At 39.9% G+C, this 19,899-nt stretch overlaps 2 protein-coding genes and 1 long non-coding RNA gene across 3 annotated transcripts; all 3 read left to right on the top strand.

Annotated features, from left to right (window-relative positions):
* The first annotated feature begins 4,196 nt into the window (after nt 1-4,196).
* On the top strand, nt 4,197-11,719 carry LOC119739252 (pyrimidodiazepine synthase-like). Its single transcript, XM_038214111.1, has 5 exons — nt 4,197-4,421; nt 8,519-8,624; nt 9,023-9,245; nt 10,125-10,251; nt 11,107-11,719. The coding sequence occupies exons 1-5, from the start codon at nt 4,268-4,270 to the stop codon at nt 11,328-11,330; spliced, it is 834 nt and encodes a 277-aa protein (XP_038070039.1). The 5' UTR covers nt 4,197-4,267; the 3' UTR covers nt 11,331-11,719.
* On the top strand, nt 5,079-6,972 carry LOC119739254. The gene is made up of 2 exons (XR_005272549.1): nt 5,079-5,388; nt 6,104-6,972. It is a non-coding gene; the product is annotated as an uncharacterized LOC119739254 (long non-coding RNA).
* Nucleotides 11,720-13,370: 1,651 nt separating the features above from the next.
* LOC119739253 (glutathione S-transferase omega-1-like) lies at nt 13,371-18,929 on the top strand. Its single transcript, XM_038214112.1, has 5 exons — nt 13,371-13,751; nt 14,493-14,598; nt 15,090-15,312; nt 17,109-17,235; nt 17,705-18,929. The coding sequence occupies exons 1-5, from the start codon at nt 13,727-13,729 to the stop codon at nt 17,926-17,928; spliced, it is 705 nt and encodes a 234-aa protein (XP_038070040.1). The 5' UTR covers nt 13,371-13,726; the 3' UTR covers nt 17,929-18,929.
* The last annotated feature ends 970 nt before the right edge of the window (nt 18,930-19,899 follow it).

The following is a 19,899-nucleotide window of genomic DNA, read 5'->3' as shown; positions in this document are numbered from 1 at the left end:
AGGTTTAATTTCCTTCAGTTTTTAAAAATCATTATTACTATTATAATATTTGGTTTATTTGACACTGTAAGGCTGAGTTGTACGGTGGTTATATCATTTGGATTTTTAAATACACGATTTTTCTTTACAAATAATACTAATTAGTTAATGGGATAGAGATAAATACATATCTGGCCAAATTTTCGATTACAAAATTTGGAACTTGGTCACAGGGTCTAAAATGTTGTTGTGATCAATTAACAACTGTGTAGTGATGCGTGCATGAAATTAAATTATTATTATTATACTATATTATTACTATTATATTACTTTTTATTATTATTATTATTATTATAACAAGTATACCCTTTGGGAGACACTTTAGCGTCATAAGTTATACCTTCGGGAGACACGTCGAATTAGGGAGACATTTCAATGTCTCCCTAATTACACATCCCTTACTTAGAGGCAACATTTTAACTTCGCAAATAGGCTAGATCGATTGCTCGTGGTCCAGTAAGTAAAAAGTTCGTGGGGGTAGGATAAGGTAAAATTGCGGTCACAGGTCATTAAAGTTGGAAACAAATGTGTGCACATAAAAAAAGCTACCCTCCCATCGTGGCAGCTTAACTCCTGACCTGGATCCGCCCCTGACTTGGTCGAAAATATCGGTTTTGTCTAGTTTTCGATTTGCTTTTGCTACTCAAGTGTTTACTTTCTTAGAGTTTAGGCACTCTCCTGAAGACGGTCAGAGCATACTGACCGCAACGTCGAGTTTATACCTCTGGTTCTTTTCAGAACCATTCTCTTAGTTGAGAAATTATTCACACATGGTGTTTCCGCAAACCTTTCTTTACCTTAAATGTAGTCGTTTTTACCCCCCCCCCCCCTAAATTATGAGGCATGATGGCACATTGCCGGCGCAGCACCAGTCCCACATCACAGCAGTCAATGAAGTCGAGTCAATCACAAGTCATGCAGGGTCACACGTATGGGCAGTACCATATCGAGGTAAGATTGCCAGACAGTGTCTTGACAATATTTACTGTAGCGGCAAGATAAACTAATTTTATTTTGGTTTGAATCGTAGTAAGTTTGTTATTTCAAGGTGTTTCCTATATTTTGTAATTTGTAATCACGGCGTACCTTTGATTGGAATAAGTTTGTTGAGGTAACATGTAAACTTGGGTTTCTGTAATTTCGTTACAGCGCCTTCCGTTGAGATGGCACATTTAATGAGGTCAAGGGTAACATTTTTCACGATGATTGTGCTCCGATTGTATCCCCCAATTAGGGAGCGTCTCATAAGTCGGAACGCTCGGAACGTTTTCATTGGAACGGCGTGTTCCCGGACGTGTTCCCAGACAGGAACGCTCTGCGTTCCATTGGAAACAGGCCACTGTTCCGTTGGAACGGCACGATCCCTTTGCGAGAACGGTCCAGCGGAATGGTTGGGAATACGCGTTCTATTGCGCGTTCCAGTGGAACGTTCCCAGTATAGCGCGTACACGATGAACCAGTTTAGAATATTTGCCCGTATTGCGTCAGGAAAAATGGCGTCCCGATCCCCGGCAACCCGTGAGTCACTGAACGGTAGGTTTTTCTTGTTTTTTGAGGATTTACAGGTAATATTTGGACGTGATTGTGAAATTCCTATGATGTTTTGGGTAATTAGTTCAACACAAGTTACGAGTGAACGTTGATGGAGATGTAAATGTCGTTTCTGTGGTGAAATTTCGGTAGCCCCGACCTCACATCACATGCAATCGCAACGGTGATTGCGTATTCACGTTCAAGTATGCTGGTGCAAGAACAATTCTTTTTATATTTTTACCATTTAATAAATTTACCAACTAAAATAGAACGATAAAAGCGGAGCTTACCATTGACGTTACACACATTGTCAGAAAAATCTGTCGTTGAATTAACTCCGACTCCGAGGCCTGCAATATTACGAAAAATGAACGTACGTATACCCGACTGCGAATACCCCGCCGTGCAGCGTTCCGACGGGAACACGCTGTTCCCTCCCCGCTCCAGCTGGACCGCAGATCGGTGCGTTCCATTCATAGACCGCTTGCAGACGCGTTCGATAATCGACGCGCGAAGTCGCGCGACGCCATGTTTTGGGACAAGCGTATATCTATCCATGCACATTTTGTCCCACAACATGGTGTTTGCACCTTCGCGCGTCAATTATCGATCGCGTCTGCAAGCGGTCTATTGCGCGGAACGCACCCGCGTTCCATTGGGAACACAGCACGTTCCCAATGGAACGCCAATGGAACGCCTGGCGTTCCAACGGAACGTACATTGGACCGCGAACGTTCCCGACTTATGAGACGCTCCCTTAATGTAACGTGTATTTCTTGAGTTGTTGGCCCGAAATCGGGTTTGGTGGTGGAGATCGAGACCACTATGATAGAGGGCGCGCCACATAAATAGTGGTCTCAACAACGCATCAACACGGATGCTGCACATTTGAAGAAAAAGAACAACCTCGTTTCCGATGAACTACTCGAGAAATACAAAATGGATTAAATTGCAATTTCGTGCAATTAGTTTTCACTATGTGTAGCATTAGTAGTTTGAATGGCGTGAGAAACCGTGGAGCTACAAATATAATATAATCGTAACAATCTAGTGTTTTAAACGTTAAAAATCCATGTTGACTTCCATTAGGATTGTATTAGTTGCAAATAAAATCCTGTATTGTTACGGTCATAATAGCTTGATTAATTGACGTTGTTTTATGAAATGAAATCTTTTGATGCCAAACATCATGACAAATGAGTGTACGAAAATTCATTTTAATGTAACGTGTATTTCTTGAGTTGTTGGCCCGAAATCGGGCTTGGTGGTGGAGATCGAGACCACTATAACAGAGGGCGCGCCACATAAATAGTGGTCTCAACAACGCATCAATACGGATGCTGCACAAGTGAAGAAAAAGAACAACCTCGTTTCCGATGAACTACTCAAGAAATACAAAATGGATTCAATTGAAATTTCGTGCAATTAGTTTTCACGATGTGTAGCATAAATTGTTTGAATGACGTGAGAAACCGTGTAGCTATAAATACTATGTGATCGTAACAATCTAGTGTTTTAAACGTTAAAAATCCATGTTGACTTACATTAGGATTGTATTTGTTGCAATTAAAATCCTTTATTGTTACGGTCATAATAGCTTGATAATTTGACGTTTTTATTATGAAATGAAATCTTTTGATGTCAAACATCGTGACAAATGAGTGTACGGAAATTCATTTTAATGTAACGTGTATTTCTTGAGTTGTTGGCCCGAAATCGGGTTTGGTGGTGGAGATCGAGACCACTATGATAGAGGGCGCGCCACATAAATAGTGGTCTCAACAACGCATCTAAACGGATGCTGCACATTTGAAGAAAAAGAACAACCTCGATTCCGATGAACTACTCGAGAAATACAAAATGGATTAAATTGCAATTTCGTGCAATTAGTTTTCACTATGTGTAGCATGAGTAGTTTGAATGGCGTGAGAAACCGTGGAACTACAAATAAAATATGATCGTAACAATCTAGTGTTTTAAACGTTAAAAATCCATGTTGACTTCCATTAGGAATGTATTAGTTGCAAACAAAATCCTGTATTGTTACGGTCATAATAGCTTGATTAATTGACGTTGTTTTATGAAATGAAATCTTTTGATGCCAAACATCATGACAAATGAGTGTACGAAAATTCATTTTAATGTAACGTGTATTTCTTGAGTTGTTGGCCCGAAATCGGGTTTGGTGGTGGAGATCGAGACCACTATAACAGAGGACGCGCCACATAAATAGTGGTCTCAACAACGCATCAATACGGATGCTGCACAAGTGAAGAAAAAGAACAACCTCGTTTCCGATGAACTACTCAAGAAATACAAAATGGATTCAATTGAAATTTCGTGCAATTAGTTTTCACGATGTGTAGCATGAGTAGTTTGAATGGCGTGAGAAACCGTGGAGCTACAAATATAATATGATCGTAACAATCTAGTGTTTTAAACGTTAAAATTATGCATGACATGAATTATGCATGGATTTGGTACCCCCCCCCCCCCCCCCGCCAGTTTGCGGGGGGGGGACGAGCGAACGAGCGAACGAGCGAACAGAGAGTTAAGTTGAGGGCGTGTAAATTGAAGTTTGTTGAGGGCGTCCTTTCATCCAGCTGGCGCTCATCGGTCACGTGCATGTCACATGTTATGACAAAGATTTGCCAAGCTTGCTAAGCCTAAAGTTGACCCCATTCGAGTACCTTCAATGAGTTTGCAACTTTTGTCGGTGACAAGGCATATTTGGCGCAGCACAAGATTCTTTAATAACGTCAACCGAAGGCTTGTGTCGTCGTCAAGCAGTCATCGGCAGGAGCACAGCGTAGCTACAGCGATCATGTCAGAAAAACACCTCGAAGCCGGTGAGCGAGTCAGTGCCCAGGACAGCCCTGTGGACAAGCCACGTTCACTGGTCTATGCCCGGGTATGACAAAAACAAGCAATGCACATTATTGTGTACTCTAACGTGGCGCAGCCCCTTTACTTCTAGAATTAGAAGGCTTCTTACTTCTAGAACTAGAAGTACGGCCCCTTATGTGGCGCACTTTGATTTTTCGCCTGTAGCGCCGAGCTGGAGCAAAAGTTTTAACTGTAAGGCAAAATAAAAAACAAAACATGTTTAGCGTCCTGCCTCTTTGACAAAAAGGAAGGAGGAGGCCCTTTTTTTTCTTTTTTTTTCTTTTCAAAATGGCCGCCCGACACATTTTTCAAGACAACGCGGCCGGGCTATTTTTCTAGATGGTTACCAGCTTTTTTCAAAATGGCCGCCACTTGGACTCATTGACTATTTCCACAGCTTTATACACGGTATAAAAGTCTAAAAATACGATTTCTTTCGTCAGAGATCGTTAAAATTTATCAATTTTTGTCTTTTTAAAAAAAAAAAAAAAGGAGGCGGCCTCTAAAAAGAAAGCGGGCGGGGACGCTAAACATGTTTTTTTTTTTACTTCGCCTAATTTCACATAAAGTGAAATTTCATCAAGTTCTAAACACTCCCGTTCATGCATCACAAGTTTATCTAGGCACAGCGAAAAATACCCTACATGAATTGGCACGGAACGGCCGCGAGAGGGCGTCACAGCGATCTCATTATATGACGTCATCATACTGACCATAAAAGGCAGTTTTCATGAATGAAACTGTTGCGCATGCGCACATGCTTCACGTCTGTACCTCGAGTCGTTTCCACTTCGACAGAGTTCACGACGATCTTTCGAATGGTACCAAAATCGTATGAATTCGTGGTTTTCTTCGACTTTATATTCCATTTCTTTGGTGTCAACCTGAGGCGCAACAACTCGCGGATTCCTTGGTGGTATTTGAATTTTGGTAGGTCATATTTTTGTTGCGATTTTAGTGTGAAACCGCGCCACTGGCTGAAGGTGTTCGTTAATCATTGGAAAATCATATGCAACGTGTTTTGTGTGTGGGGGTTGAGTGTATTGAGTGCGCCACGTCAATATGCATGGCGACGACGACGTTGATGCGTACGTCGTACGTCAAATCGTGCGTGGCCGTTACACATATACGACCTGACCCCGACGCGTACAGTCTATATCTAGGCGGCGCGGGCGCGGTACATGCACGTGCGGTTTGTTGAATGTAAATTGACATTCGTGCAAGCGATGAAAATGCAAGATTCAGATTTAATACTGATTCAGATTTGATAATCCAGGCGTGCGATTTGTCAGGATTTCAAGAATTTTTGTGTGGATTTTTCCTGATTTCAGGCATTTTTGACAGGATTTTTTCTTGTAAAAACTTTTGGAATTTTTTGGGGTCAGGATTTCCTGATTTAATTTAGGAACTTTTTGTCTTTTTTTTTCTGATTTCCGGATTCTTTAAGATTTTTTTTAGGAATTTGGAATTCCTGAATATTGTTCACTTTTAAAAGTTTATTAAGGACAGATGAAGAGATGTAAATTAAGGGAGCCTTATACAAATTAAAACATTAATAGACCCTTAATTGCTTTTTAACCATCATCGGCGACCTGTACCTTCAAACCCTTTACCAATTATTTTATGGATTTTAAATTTTTTTCAGGTTGGCGGGAAGTGTCGTGCCCTTGTCGCGATGTCGTCTTTCGGTCCAGAGTTTCTACATACGTCACCTGAAATTGCAGCGCCATGAAGAGGTGGAAGCGTGCCTCCTGTGACAGCGACAACATTTAATACATTGCCGTTATTAATGAATAGTTTTCCCCACCCAATTTTAACAAAAAAATATTTTAATATCGTGCGACATGAAGTTTTTATTTCAAACTGTCTTTATCGCTCCCCATTTTGACGGTAGCATAACAATTCAAAGAGAAGAGCTTACATGACTACACAAACTAATACAAGTAATTCAAAACTTACCGTTATACGAGAGAAAACTAAGCTTCTTGGAGGCTGTGCAATGGGTTAAGCCGTATCTTAATTAGGTTTGAACCTGCCATTGTTTCCCTTAATCCTGCTGAGCTGAGTGGGGTGTGAAGGGGGCTGTTTATTGAGGAGGGAAGTCACATTGCTGTTTACGTGTTGTACATGTAGGTTAAATTTCAGTCTTAATTATTCAGGTACCGGTCGAAACCACAAGAACAATGCTATACACATAGAAAACGGGTTGAATGTTTATTGAAAAAAGCTAAAATTTACAATTACAATAATGCACTTGGTAAAAATAAAGCCCTGGGAATGGACAGCAAGGAAAGCACTATTGTGAAAAGAGTTTATAAACAATCTTTAGATTTAAATGTATAACTCGAGTGTTTGGGTCAAGAGATCTTCCACTATTTTTCCAAGTGAATTGTATACTAACCAAAACAAAACCAAATTGTAATACACAAAATATCAGGTATTACGAACATGCGTATAATAAAATGAACATAGGCCAAACTTTTCTATTAAAAACGAGTCTCTGATGTCTCTGAATTTGTATCCCGAGTCATTTCTTTGTATATTTTAGACAACTAAGAGTTAGAAAATATAGTTTACAAAATGCTCCTATTTTAACCAGAATTTCCTGGGATGAAAGGAGGACTTCCCTTACTTAAAATACTTCAATTTGCAACTATCAACACGCCTTGGAAATGGCAATTGTTTGAGTAAAATCCGTAATCTATTTCGTGATAAACTTGCGGGAAGTCAGCAGGTCACGTCAGCCCGCTCGACAGTGCGAAGTTCTCCGCGGCTCGGAATGCACCGGCCGTACGTGCCTGCACAGGCCGTGCGTGCGTGCGTAAACGAATCCCTGACATGTGGTTTCTGTGACGTCACGGGCCCGGCCGGGCACGTCCACCAATGAGCGCCGCGCTTGTCGCCCACGCCCCCATTCCCATCCGTGTTACACGGCCAATGGGGAATTTTTCGCCTAGCTAGGCCTACCTGTTATAAAGTTAGAAAAAATTTTATTTCGGCGTGCTTTTTCGATTTTATTTCGAAGTGCACATAGCTTGAGTAACTCCAGCTCTAATGCTTATCGCGTTGGCATTAGAGCTGGAGTTACTCAAGCTAAAGTGCACAGTGAACCCTTTGAAAATGTCCCCCAAAAATCATTGAATAGCAAAGTTCATTAATTTCAATAATAAAGTTCATGCCATCTTTTCTCAATTTAACAATTCAGATCAAGATTAGTTTACTAAGCCTAGTGTTTAGAAAAGCTAAAATCTGAATGTTTATTTCATATTGAACTAATTTTTCCCAAGATGATAAGGACAATAATACGTCGCACAAATGCATAAGCAAAGCGGCTTTGTCATCACGAAACACTCATGAAGAAATTTGTAGTTGTGATGTGTTGCAATGTGTTTGACTTTTGCGAATTGTAGGGCTCATGTTCTTCCTTGACATGTTGACATTTGTGTGAAATATGAATTAACCATCATCTTTTGTTGAGTTTGATTTGTTTCACTTATATTTAAATTTTATGTCACTTTTTTAGCAAAATTTAATGTGAAACAACATTTATCCAACAATACCTACTACAACCAGAAAATAGCATGACCAGCTATTCCAATCTATGGCCTCCAAGGCGAAGTTTTAACATCAATATTGGCGTATGCAGAGATTCAACTATCCCTTAACGTTTTGGGAACATGGTGTTTGTTAACTGTTGTAGAATATAATATTTTTTCTTAAATCTTGTGGATTTTCAAAACCAGCTTTTAATTTTCTAAGCAAAAAAAGTGTAAAGTTCCCAGTAGAAGATTGTAATTAGAAAGTGCTTGTGACAGGCCATCAATAGACCTTATGCGTTAAGGCAGAGTCAGAGGGCAATGTTTTTTTATGGCATGGATAGGCATGATTAAACCTTTTGTGTATTCATTGTTACTAGATTAACATAAGAAAGAACATCCTCATATCTTTCATGAAAGAGACCAATTACACAGCGTAACCACATCGTTCAAAACGTGGATTCCACTGAAATGAACACGATTTGTTTCAACATTTTTATCGATTATTTTGATAATGTGTACAGGTCAGCCTCTGCCAGCCTTAAAGGATGGCTCCGTCCGTCTCTTTAGCATGAAGTACTGTCCATTTGCACAGCGCCCTCGCTTGGTTCTAAAGGCCAAGGGAATCGAGTAAGTTAAAGACAAACATCAATTTGCATAGATAATTTTTATTTTTGGAAATATATTTTCCAAAATATTTGTCCGTCCTTTGTAAGTCCTTCCACTCCATCCTTTGTGATCTTCACCTACACTGGTTAAATGGAAGGCGAGGAAAGTAACCACTGCATAAACGTGACTGTTCACCTTTTGCTTGTGGTTGGAGTTGTGAAAATTATTTGTCATCGAACTTGTGATGGGCTTGTCATTGACTGAAACACGGTCAACATTTTATATTATCGAGTCCCAGTTTGTGGTAATGTTATATTGTAGGTTCAGAAACATAGATGACCAAACTATAACAGACTTATGCTCATAGTCAATCATGTCCAGAAAATAAATCAAAAGAAGTTGATTTTTTTTTTTACCAGTTATGAAGAGATAAACTGTAACTTGAAGAACAAGCCGGAGTTTCTCTTGGAGCGACATCCAGATGGGAAGGTCCCCGTCTTCGAACACAACGGCAAAGTCGTCATCGAGTCCAATGTCATCTGTGATCTCCTTGACGAGGTGTATCCCAACCCGCCTCTCTACCCCAAGGATCCATTTGAGAAGGCCAAGGATAAGATCGTCATGGAAACCTATTCATCAAAGGTAGTTATTTTTTTGTTCTTTCAAATCATCTCCAACCTGTCTGTCGTGTTATCAAATATCCTTCTACCTGTATGTGCCGCAGATGAGGTCGGCTAGTCTCACTGGGATTTTCTTACACAGACATAAGGTGGTTGTCAGAGGAGCTAGGATTGTCAGGGTCAACATACGCTATGGGGGACGACTCTCACCGAGTCATTTGGCTACCTTTGAATGAAGAACTTGTGAAAAATGAAAATTATTTGATCAAAAAGTTTCGGAGTAATTCAAAAATTAAGCAAAAGGGACAGCACTTTTTTGTTCTCATCCCACCGCGGAGGGTATTTTGTTGCATTAAAAACTTAGGGAAGCCTGAAGCATTCTTGTTTTGTGAATGCTTTTGCAGAAGAAGTCCGTGTCTGTTGTTTCTGTACAAAATACTGTCAATAGCAGGTGGGGGAGGCCGGGAGGGGGTTTCTGACCAAAAAAAATGGCAAATGGGGGGGGGGGGAACAGTTGCCTCCCCTGCCAAGGGCAGAATGCAGTCCTCTTTAACCAGTTAACACCGCAGGACGTGTAAACACGATCTGGCAATGTATATTCACAGGGGCGGGTGACGGGTTAAACCATCATCAAGCATTCCTGAGTCTCCAGCTGTGGCTGTGTATACTCGTCATTGGCTCTCCATGGTTTTGTTCACACCATGTTTTGGACTTGAACTTGGCCACTGTACATGGCCTGTGAGAAGTATGGTACAAATATTGTACAAATGACTCTTAAGAGTCAGTATATGTGGTGTTTGATGCAATTTTCACAAATGGATGAGATATCTTGCCTTTTTCAAAAAAACAATTTTTTTTTGCCCAAAATAAAACACTGTCGTCTGATTGGTTGACTCTTCAGGTGATTCCAGCATTCTACCAGGCAATCAGGTCAGGAGGGCAGAACGAAGAAGCAGCCACAAAACTCCTGGCTGGCCTGACCTTGTTTGATGCCGAGCTCAAGAAACGAGGAACTCCGTTCTTTGGCGGTAAGAAATTTGGCAAACTGAAAATGCAACATGAATTTCATTGCCCGTAATGGCACACAGGGCTTTTTTGTTTAAAGGCATATAGGTTCATTTGCGTTTCCTGCAATCTTAATAGCACCACTTAAAATCCAAAGAAGAATGCTTAAAACCTAACCTGTTGAAGTTTTAGCTCAGTGGATGTTACACTTTTAGAGAAAAGTGTAGAAAACCATTCACAACCTTTTGATCACGAAACATGATTTTGTCTAGATAGAACTGAAACTGTTAAAAACACGCTAAACATTTCACAAAGGGTTGGGGGGGGGGCTGGCAAAACACATGATTTCTACTGCAATTTCCTGAAGATGACAGCTGACATCAGTTGCATGGTTTTTTTTGGGGGGGGGGGGGTGCAACATATTTCTTGCCGAGACTTGTTCTTTTCTTTTGTTCATTAGCCTCTGACAGCACTCTGCCGGCATAGTTACATGTGCTCTGACCAGAGAGTGCTATAACGACACACTTTTAAGGGTTAAATGAAAGAAAAAAATCCAAACTAAAATTAAGAAACACTAAAAATATCACAAGAGGTGGGGGGGGGGGCCTGGCCGGAATAGTTGTTTACAGATGCGCTGACCTAGAGGGTGCTATAATGACATAATTTTAAGGGGCAATGAAAGAATTTTTTTTTTAGAAACACTAAAAATTTCACAAGGGGTGGGGGGGGGGGGCTGACAAAACACATGATATCTACTGCAATTTCCTGAAGATGACATCTGACATGGGCGGGAGGGGTGCAACATATATTTCTTGCCAAGAATTTCTCTTTTGTGAGCTTCACTCTGAATTTCCCGACCTCTTGATTCCCTGCTACAGGCCAGCAGCCCAACATGGTGGACTTCAACACCTGGCCCTTCAACGAGCGCCTGGCGGTCTCGGACCCGCTGATGGACCTCATCAAGGCCAAGCTGCCGGACCTGGACGCCTACTTCCAGCGGATGGTGGCCAACCCAACCGTCAAGGCCATCATCAACAGCAAAGAGATCTACCTGAAGTTCTTCGAGGGCTACGTGACCGGCAATTATCAGTACGATTTCTGACTAGATGGAAAGACACCAAGTCTTCAAATGGAAAAAGACTCGGGCTACTCACTGGCAAAGCTATAAAAATCATCCAATTTTTTAAAATCATTGTTTACAGGGTGACCGTAAGGTCAGAGCCAAATTCTGCTAAATGCGCATCAAAAATCTGTCAGATTTATCAAAAATCTGCCAAATTCCCCAGAATTACTCGAAATACACTATGAACACTTAAAATTACATGCAGATTTGTAGGATTGCCTTAATTAAGATTCAAATTACATATAAACAATCTAGTCAAATAAAGATGTTGTTCATTTTGGTAAATTTCGGGCAAAACGTGGATCCGGCCACGACGAAGTCCATTTCCCAGTGAACCTCAGCACCTAGACCAGCCATCCTGTGGTTTGTTTGAAAGGATTGAAGGTTTATTAAATAAATGTGCACTTTTTAGTTCAAATTTGCTGTTTTTCTGCCAGAAATCTACCAAATAAATCCATTCTGTCAAATTTTCTGTCAAACTCGTTTTTGAACAAAAATTCTGTCAAAGTTAGCCAAAAATCGGCTAAAACGGTCACCATGATTGTTTACTCTTCTCCATGTTTCTACAATTAAGCAATTTGTAAAACATTACTAATCATGTTCCATGGTTTGCTAATGACAAAACCAATATCAACAGATCTCTAACTATGGGTAATTTATAGATTTAACCATAATTGAGTTTTTACATGTGGGTAAGTATTTTTCCAATGTCAAGATAGTTGCCCAGAAAATGATTGAAAGCCTGTATGGCAAAATTGATTTAGTTTTATCCTTACTTGAGGGTCATCTACATATTTTTACTATAAAAAGCTGATTTAAAAAAAATCAGGGATTTAAAATAGCAGTATTGTATTCTTACGGCCTAATTATTATTAAATAATCTTGATAGATTGGTTGTAAATCTATTACAATGTCAATGTATTTTTCGTGGGTGTCACTTTGTATCTTTCAAATTGTATTCATAAATTCCCGAGACAGTTTACCCATTCTATTGGTTGAGAGCCCATCACATGGGTGGTTTTACACCGCTGCATTCTGCGCCCCGTCGCACACTATGCGCTGTGCGCCAGTCTCCATTTCAGGAGATTTTTAGCATTACCCGCGAGGCACATACCATAGACATAGGCCGGATGGGTATTTCTCCAAACATGAAGTAAAACTGTTGAACAGATCGTTGGAAAATTGACTGAAATGTATTTACAAATAGGAATTCTGCTCGGGCCATTATCAGTGACCGGGCCCCTATCCGGTTTTAATAAACTTCTTTCACATGATATAAACATTGAATAACAATCTGTTTATTGGTCAGTTCATTTTATGACATTTCTTGTTTGTTTTGTTTTGTTTCAAAAAAATTCACGATTTTGATGTTTTTTTTTTTTTTAAGTCTACATTCGCCAGGGTTCGAAAACCTTCATTGGTACAACTTCAGTGCACCCATCTACTGTAATATTACATGTAGTTGAAAGACAGCTTTAACACTGCTTTTCTAGAACTGACAGGCAACTGGTATTATTCAAGGTCTACTTCCATAACATGTGCTCCACAAGTATCAGCAGAGAGCGCTATAGAATTCTGCTGGTAGCTTTTCTTCATGAGTACCCCCCCCCCCCCACCCAAAAGTACATGGCTCTACTTCAAAAGTTCAGAGTTCATATGTCCTCTTTAATGCTTAGAGAGCATTTCCTTGCCACTTTGTTTTTTTTTAAATGCGCTAAAGCTATCGTGCACTTTAATTTTCATGCACTGTTCAGTGGCGTACCCAAGGGGGGGGGGGGGCATCGGGGCCCCCTCCAAAGAGGTTATCAATTATTTTCTTCTTGTGGGGTCAATTTTTTAGTCAAACGATTTGACCGTGGTGATATGTATGTGGTTTATTTTCAAGTAGTATAATAGGGGTGTAAATGGTGCCACACCAACGTCAAAATATCCCCCCCCCCAAAAAAAAAAATATATATATATATATAATTATTTTTCGGCCAAAAAAATTTGGGCAACATTTTGTATTCAAAGTTCTACAAAAAAAAATTGAAAACGAATTTGTTAGCCCCCAAGCCAAATCCAGGGTGCGCCACTGGCATTGTTCTTGTAATAATTAACTACATTATTCTGTTTAAAAAAAATTGATGGGTCAAGTTTTGTTAGACGGACTTTGAACGTTTCAATTGACATTTGAAATTCTATTAGACAAGCTGCGGTCAGATTTAACAAGTGAAATAAAAGAGTGGTAAATCGAATTTGAATGAGTCTGCAGTTTTCTTTGTGACAAGGCATTTTTGGTGCGACTCAACAAATTTTTCATTAATTATATCAAGCGAAGGCTTGTGTCTTCATCAAGCAGTCAACGTCAGCAGCACAGCCAAGCAACAGCGATCATGTCACAAAAACACCTAGAAGCTGGTAAGCAAGATACATTTACCCTTTTTGACCTAAAAGGCCTACTTGTTCACAATTTTAATTCACACAGCTATCCTTTTAAATCATGAGAACATGGTCTGTATGTGTTGTTGTTGTTGTTGAAGAATATGTATTTTTCTCTTAAAACTTGTGGATTTTCAAAGCCGACTGCCCTTTTCTCGGGGAAAAAATGCAAAATTCCACGCCTTCCATAAAAGTGTTTCCCCTTAAGAAGTTGTTTGCGACGGACCTTCAATGGACATATTGCGTTAAGGTGGAGACAGATTGAGGGCAGTGGTTTTGTATGCATGACCTGGCAGGACTAAACATTTGTACAATAACGCAACTTATGCAAGACTCCCTTCAACTACCTGAGACTCATAAGGTAGGCTATATCATTCATGTAAAGACAAAGGGGGAAAAAATGTTGCAACCTGACGTCACTTCTGCGATTGTGTACAAAGTCTATGGAGAGTCAAGAAAATTTCATAAGTATTTCCTAACAAAATTGGAAATATTTCTTAGTCCCAGATTCATGTCTTATTATCATATTTGCAATGAATGACCTTCATTGAGATGATAATATGAAGAAAAAAGTGGCGTCAGATTGCAATATTCTGTCCAAGACAAATTGCACAGCATGTCCACATCCTTCAAAAAAAGGAGATGGGGATTAAATGCCTTAAATGAACAGGAGCATAATCTTTTTGATTAATTTATCAATTATTTTGATAATGTGTACAGGTCAGCCTCTGCCAGCCTTAAAGGATGGCTCCATTCGTCTCTTCAGCATGAAGTACTGTCCATTTGCACAGCGCGCTCGCTTGGTTCTAAAGGCCAAGGGAATCGAGTAAGATACTTTATAAATAATAAACGTTGATGAATGCATTTAATAGAATATATTTCATGTGGTGACAAATGTAATGTTCCATTCTACAAGGTGAAGTCGAGTGGAGTGGAACATTCCATCTCCGTCACCTCATGAACTTATTCTTTCCATTGCACGAATGTGAAACATGCATTATTTGTTCTATACAGCGCCTGTTTGAATTCTCGTTATTTGATTGGTAATACATGCAGTGTGACAGTGTAAAAACTTATATTTTACGGTGGAATAGACTGTTGGCGCGTGGTCAACAGTCCACCAATCATTATTCATCTAGGCTATTCGTTTAAAAAAGAAGAAGAAGTAAACAACTAAAAAAAAAAACAATTAACAAACACAATAAAACATCACACCGGTACATAATAAATTACACTCATCATAATAAATTGCACTCATAGTCAATCTGTCTGGCAAAATGAATCAAATTTACTTGTAATTGTTTTTTTTCACCCAAGTTATGAAGTGATCAACTGCAACTTGAAGAAGAAGCCGGAGTTTCTTTTCGAGCGAGAGCCGGAAGGGAAGGTCCCAATCTTCGAACACAACGGCAAAGTCATCTCTGAGTCCAACATCATCTGCGATTTCCTGGACGAGGTGTATCCCGACCCGCCTCTCTACCCCAAGGATCCGTATGATAAGGCCAAGGATAAGATGTTCATGGAAGCCTTTTCATCAAAGGTACCTATGATTTGTTTGTTTGTTGGGCTGTTGGTTTGTTTGTTGGGGATGGTGTTTTTTTTTTTTTTTTTTGTTATAGAAACTATCTCAATCTGTGTCCCTCGTGTACCACATATATTTTTCCTCCTGACAATTAACTAAAACGCCTTCCACCGATTGGATAAAAATTTACACCAATCTTCTTTAAACTGAATACATTTGAATCAGAGTGGAATTCTAGCTCCTCTGCAATGTGGCAAAAAAGGCTTTTCTGCAAAGCCTGTTGATTTTTAAAACCTTATTAAAGATATAGTCCATCATTTGTAATTTGTGCATTTTGTTCGTTTGAAGCAACACAAGTGTTCAAAATCTAATGAAGGATACTGAACAACTAACCTGATGAAGTTTCAGTTCAGCTTCAGCTGTATATTTGCTTTAAAAATTCGGAAATGTGGGCTTGAAGCATTCTTTGTGTGTGGGTGTGAGCTTGTCTTACATACGCAGTGTGGACTTCCGAACAAAAGACGTCCACATAATGTAGGTAGCACCGACGTTGTGTGGACTTGCCCACGTCCACACAGTGTTTCCCCATTTCTGGAAAACAGGTTTAGAGGCATTTTTGGGTTAGGTTTATCAGTAGCAGAATGAAGAGAAACACTAAAGGGAATCATTGAAAAAAAATTGGGTTGTAAGAGTTTTCACAGTTTGAGAAAAATGAGGTTTTTCCACTGGTGTTCCTTAACTACACGAAAAGAAAGGTAAGTCCACACTACGTATGTGAAACAAGTCTGCATGTGTGGGTGTGGGTGTGTGTGTGTGTGTGTGAAGGCATTTGGGAGAATAAGTCTACAAGAATCCCCCACCAACCCAAAGAAAGGGAAAAACGAATCCTGTCACTGAAGCGTAGACCTCATTTTCCTTGATGACAGATTTGAATAGTTTTTTAATATATATCCTACCGATCGACGACTTATAGCCAATGTTTCAGCGTGTCTCAAAATAAAGCCAATATCGCCCATCAGGCCGGCATTTATCTCCGGTTTCCTTGGCATGAAACTTCTGCGAATATTCATATTCCCACTGGATGGGATGCCGGTCCATCGCAGGTTACTCCCCAGCTAATGCCGGTACCCATTTATACTCCTGGGTGGAGAGAGGCAAGTGGGGGTGAAGTGGCTTGTCCAAGGACGCAACATATGGTCAACAGCTGGATTCGAACCCCTGACCCTCTGGTCATGAGTCACGAACCTTAACCACTAGGCCACACACAGTCCAGGGTGGATCAAAATGGGGAATATAATACAAAAGAGTAACCCGTGATTGTTTTCCCCCATAAAAATACTTTCAGTAGCAGGTGGCGGAGGAAGGGAGGGGAGGGGTGGCTGTACAGTTTTTACTTTTAGAATTTTCAATTTCTGAACCGTCGCCCCCCCCCCCAAAAGGCAAATAGTCACCTCCCAAGTTGCCTCCCCTGCACCCCATTGGCTGCAGTGGTGGTTTTGTTTTAAAAGAAATTCAAGCTGTCAACCGTTTTGAACTTGAACTTGAACTTGGCCACACATGGCCTGTCGTTGTATCAAATCTCTCTCCGTGGCGGGGCCTCAGAGTGTTGATGAAGTTATGGTGAGAAGTATTCTACAAAATGTACAAATGACTCTCAAGAGTCAGTATTTGTGGTGTTTGACGCAATTTTCACAGTTGGGCGAGCTATGTTGCCTTTTTTTAAAAATGGTCTTTTTTCGGCCCAAAATTGTCTTTTTCGGCCGCAAGTTGTTAAGAAGTTAAAAAAACTGTCATCTGATTGTTTGACTCTTCAGGTGATTCCAGCATACTTCGGGTATGTCATGTCTGGAGAAAAGAACAAAGAAGCAGCCACAAAACATCTGGTTGCCATGACCTTGTTTGATGCCGAGCTCAAGAAAAGAGGAACTCCGTTCTTTGGCGGTAAAAATTAACTTGGAAACTGAAAAACCAGCATTCATTTCATTGCCCATAATGGCACAAAAGGACTTTTGTGTTTAAATAGAACTCATATTTTATATTTTACTTCCTTCGTGAGCCTTGTATTTTGTATTAGTGCTGGGAGGTGCAGTTGGTAATCTTTATCTGAATGGGCCATTTAAAAAAAAAAGAAATTAGCAAAAGAATGTGCTGTGACGACACAATTTTAGGGTTGAACAAAAAACATCAAAAATATCAAGACATAGTAAAAAAGTATATCACATGGGGAGCAGGACTAGCACAATGCATAATTTCTACTGCAATTTCCTAAATATATCTTGGCAGTGTACGTACATCAGTCACATGTTTTGTGGGGTGCAGCATATATTTTACCAGGAATTAATTTTCTTGTTTTGCGGGCGGTGAGCTTCATTCTGAATTTCCTGATCGTTTGATTTCCTGCCACGTACAGGCCAGCAGCCCAGCATGGTTGACTTCAATGCCTGGTCCTTTAACGAGCGAACTATGGCCTCCGATTCGCTGATGAGCGCCGTCAAGACCAAGCTTCCGGCTCTGGACGCCTACTACAAGCGGATGGTGGCCAACCCGACCGTCAAGGCCGTCCTCAACAGCAAAGAGGCCCACCAGAAGTACAACCAGGCATATGTGACCGGGACTTTCTTGTACGACTTCTAGGCTGACTGGATGGAAAGGCACCAAGTCTTCAAAAGGAAAAAGATTCCCGTCACTCACCGGCAGAGCCATAAAATAAGTTTTCTTTGTTTACTCCTCTTCATTTTGTCTACAAAAGTAATTCACTTTAATTTCAGATCATGTCAAATAAATAAAATAAAATAACCAATACTTTGCTAATGACAAAACCGGTATCAAGCAGATCACTAATTACGGTAATACATACATTTAACCGTATCTAGTTTTTAGGTAGGCCTATTTTTTTTTCAATGTGGAGAGAGTGGACCTGTGGCTTTCAGGCAATATTTTCTGGTCCACTATCTCGACGAAGTATCCGTACTTTGGTGTCAGTCTTACAGTTGTATCCCCCTTTTCTTCAACAAATTGGAGGGTTTTTATCTTAATAAATGTTAAACTTGTATATTCTATTCCAACCGAAAAAAAACGGGTTTTTTTTAATTCTGGGCACATCGAGACTGTGAGAACGCAGTTATTGTTGGGGAGCAAGTCATTCGAAATTTGTAATAAAGTAATAATTCAATAAATTCAATTGCTAACATTGTCCAACTTGTTTTTCTGTTGATTATCATTCAGAAGTGAATAACTTTTGTATATTGCTAGAAAAATAGCAATTTTGAAAAAGGTATGTATTTTTTTCTCGGAAAGAAACTTGAAATCAGCAAGGGTAAAACAACATTAAGCTAAATTGTTACTGAACTACAGATTTGATTTTACTCAGCTGTACTGTTCATTGGACAAAGACTTTATTTTTTTATTTTTTTCAACTCAGTGACTAGAAAATAGTTGGTGGAATGGTATGGTAATTCTTTGGGCCCCGAGATTATTGAAATAAATTGGTAGATCATGTGATAGATTAATTCTATGTATTCTTCACAATGTCATTCCTGTAGCGAAAATGTATCTTTCAAATTTTATCAGTGTCATATTTGGTGTGAATACTTTGAATAAAGAACCATTAATTTATGGGCAATTTGAAGACATGTTCTGACAAATATTGCTGTCTGTGTTATTGATGTGGTGTCTTTTTGTGTTGGTGCACATTTTTGTTATAGGGTTCTACCTTCTGCTTCACAATGTTCGTGGACCCACTGCTCCCTCTTTTGGTAAACAGGAAACATTAATTGTTTCAAATTCCATTACCCGTGGACATGAATGATGGCAATACCAATTGGTTACTTTGCATAATGTCTCAAAACTTATACTGTCATATTGATACAATTGTTCGGGGTTTTTTTGGTTAAAAAGAGAAATTGGGCTTGAACCTGCAACCTCGCGCTCTGCCAACTATTTGTTCAAGGGGCGCTAGTCATTTACCTCGATCTGCAATGCAGCCAGGGAACATTGACAGTAAGCCCTGGCGTCAGTGGCGCACCCGGGGGCGGGGGGGGGGGGGCCTCGGGGGCTTGAGCCCCCCCCCCCCAAAATGTTTTATCAAGTTAAAAACATTCCGAGTAGTATAACAGAGGTGTAAGTGGTGCCACAAACGTCAAAATGTCCCCCCCCCCCAAAAAAAAAAAAAAAAAAACCACACAATTTTTTTTCTGCGGCCAAATATTTAAGGCAAAATAGAAAAGAAAATTAAATTAAAAAAAGATTGGAAAAAAAAAATTGTGAACCCCCAAGCCAAATTCTGGCATTACTGCCTGGCATTACGTTTCTATGGAGACTATCGATGCAGCTTTTGGAATAATCATCAAAGTAACAACAGACAATGTGTGTCTCATTTAACCGAGACGGACGATGCAGCCTTGACAAGTGAGATTGGCACAGTGAGTGATGTGTTTATGGAGTCGGTCAATACCAACAAACAACAACGCAGGCCTCGAATGATTGACAGGCAGCCCAATCCAAATATGTGTCCGATATCACCATGGAAACTACACAACAAAACTCCTATATAATCTTATTGCTTGGTGAGCTCCCTCAATACAAAGAAGCATCAAAACACAGCCA

The sequence above is a fragment of the Patiria miniata genome, unplaced genomic scaffold, assembly GCF_015706575.1.
Source record: "Patiria miniata isolate m_02_andy unplaced genomic scaffold, ASM1570657v1 HiC_scaffold_30, whole genome shotgun sequence".
NCBI lineage: Eukaryota > Metazoa > Echinodermata > Asteroidea > Valvatida > Asterinidae > Patiria > Patiria miniata.
Note: the sequence above shows the minus strand (reverse complement) of the source record. Positions and strands in the feature narration are given on the sequence as shown.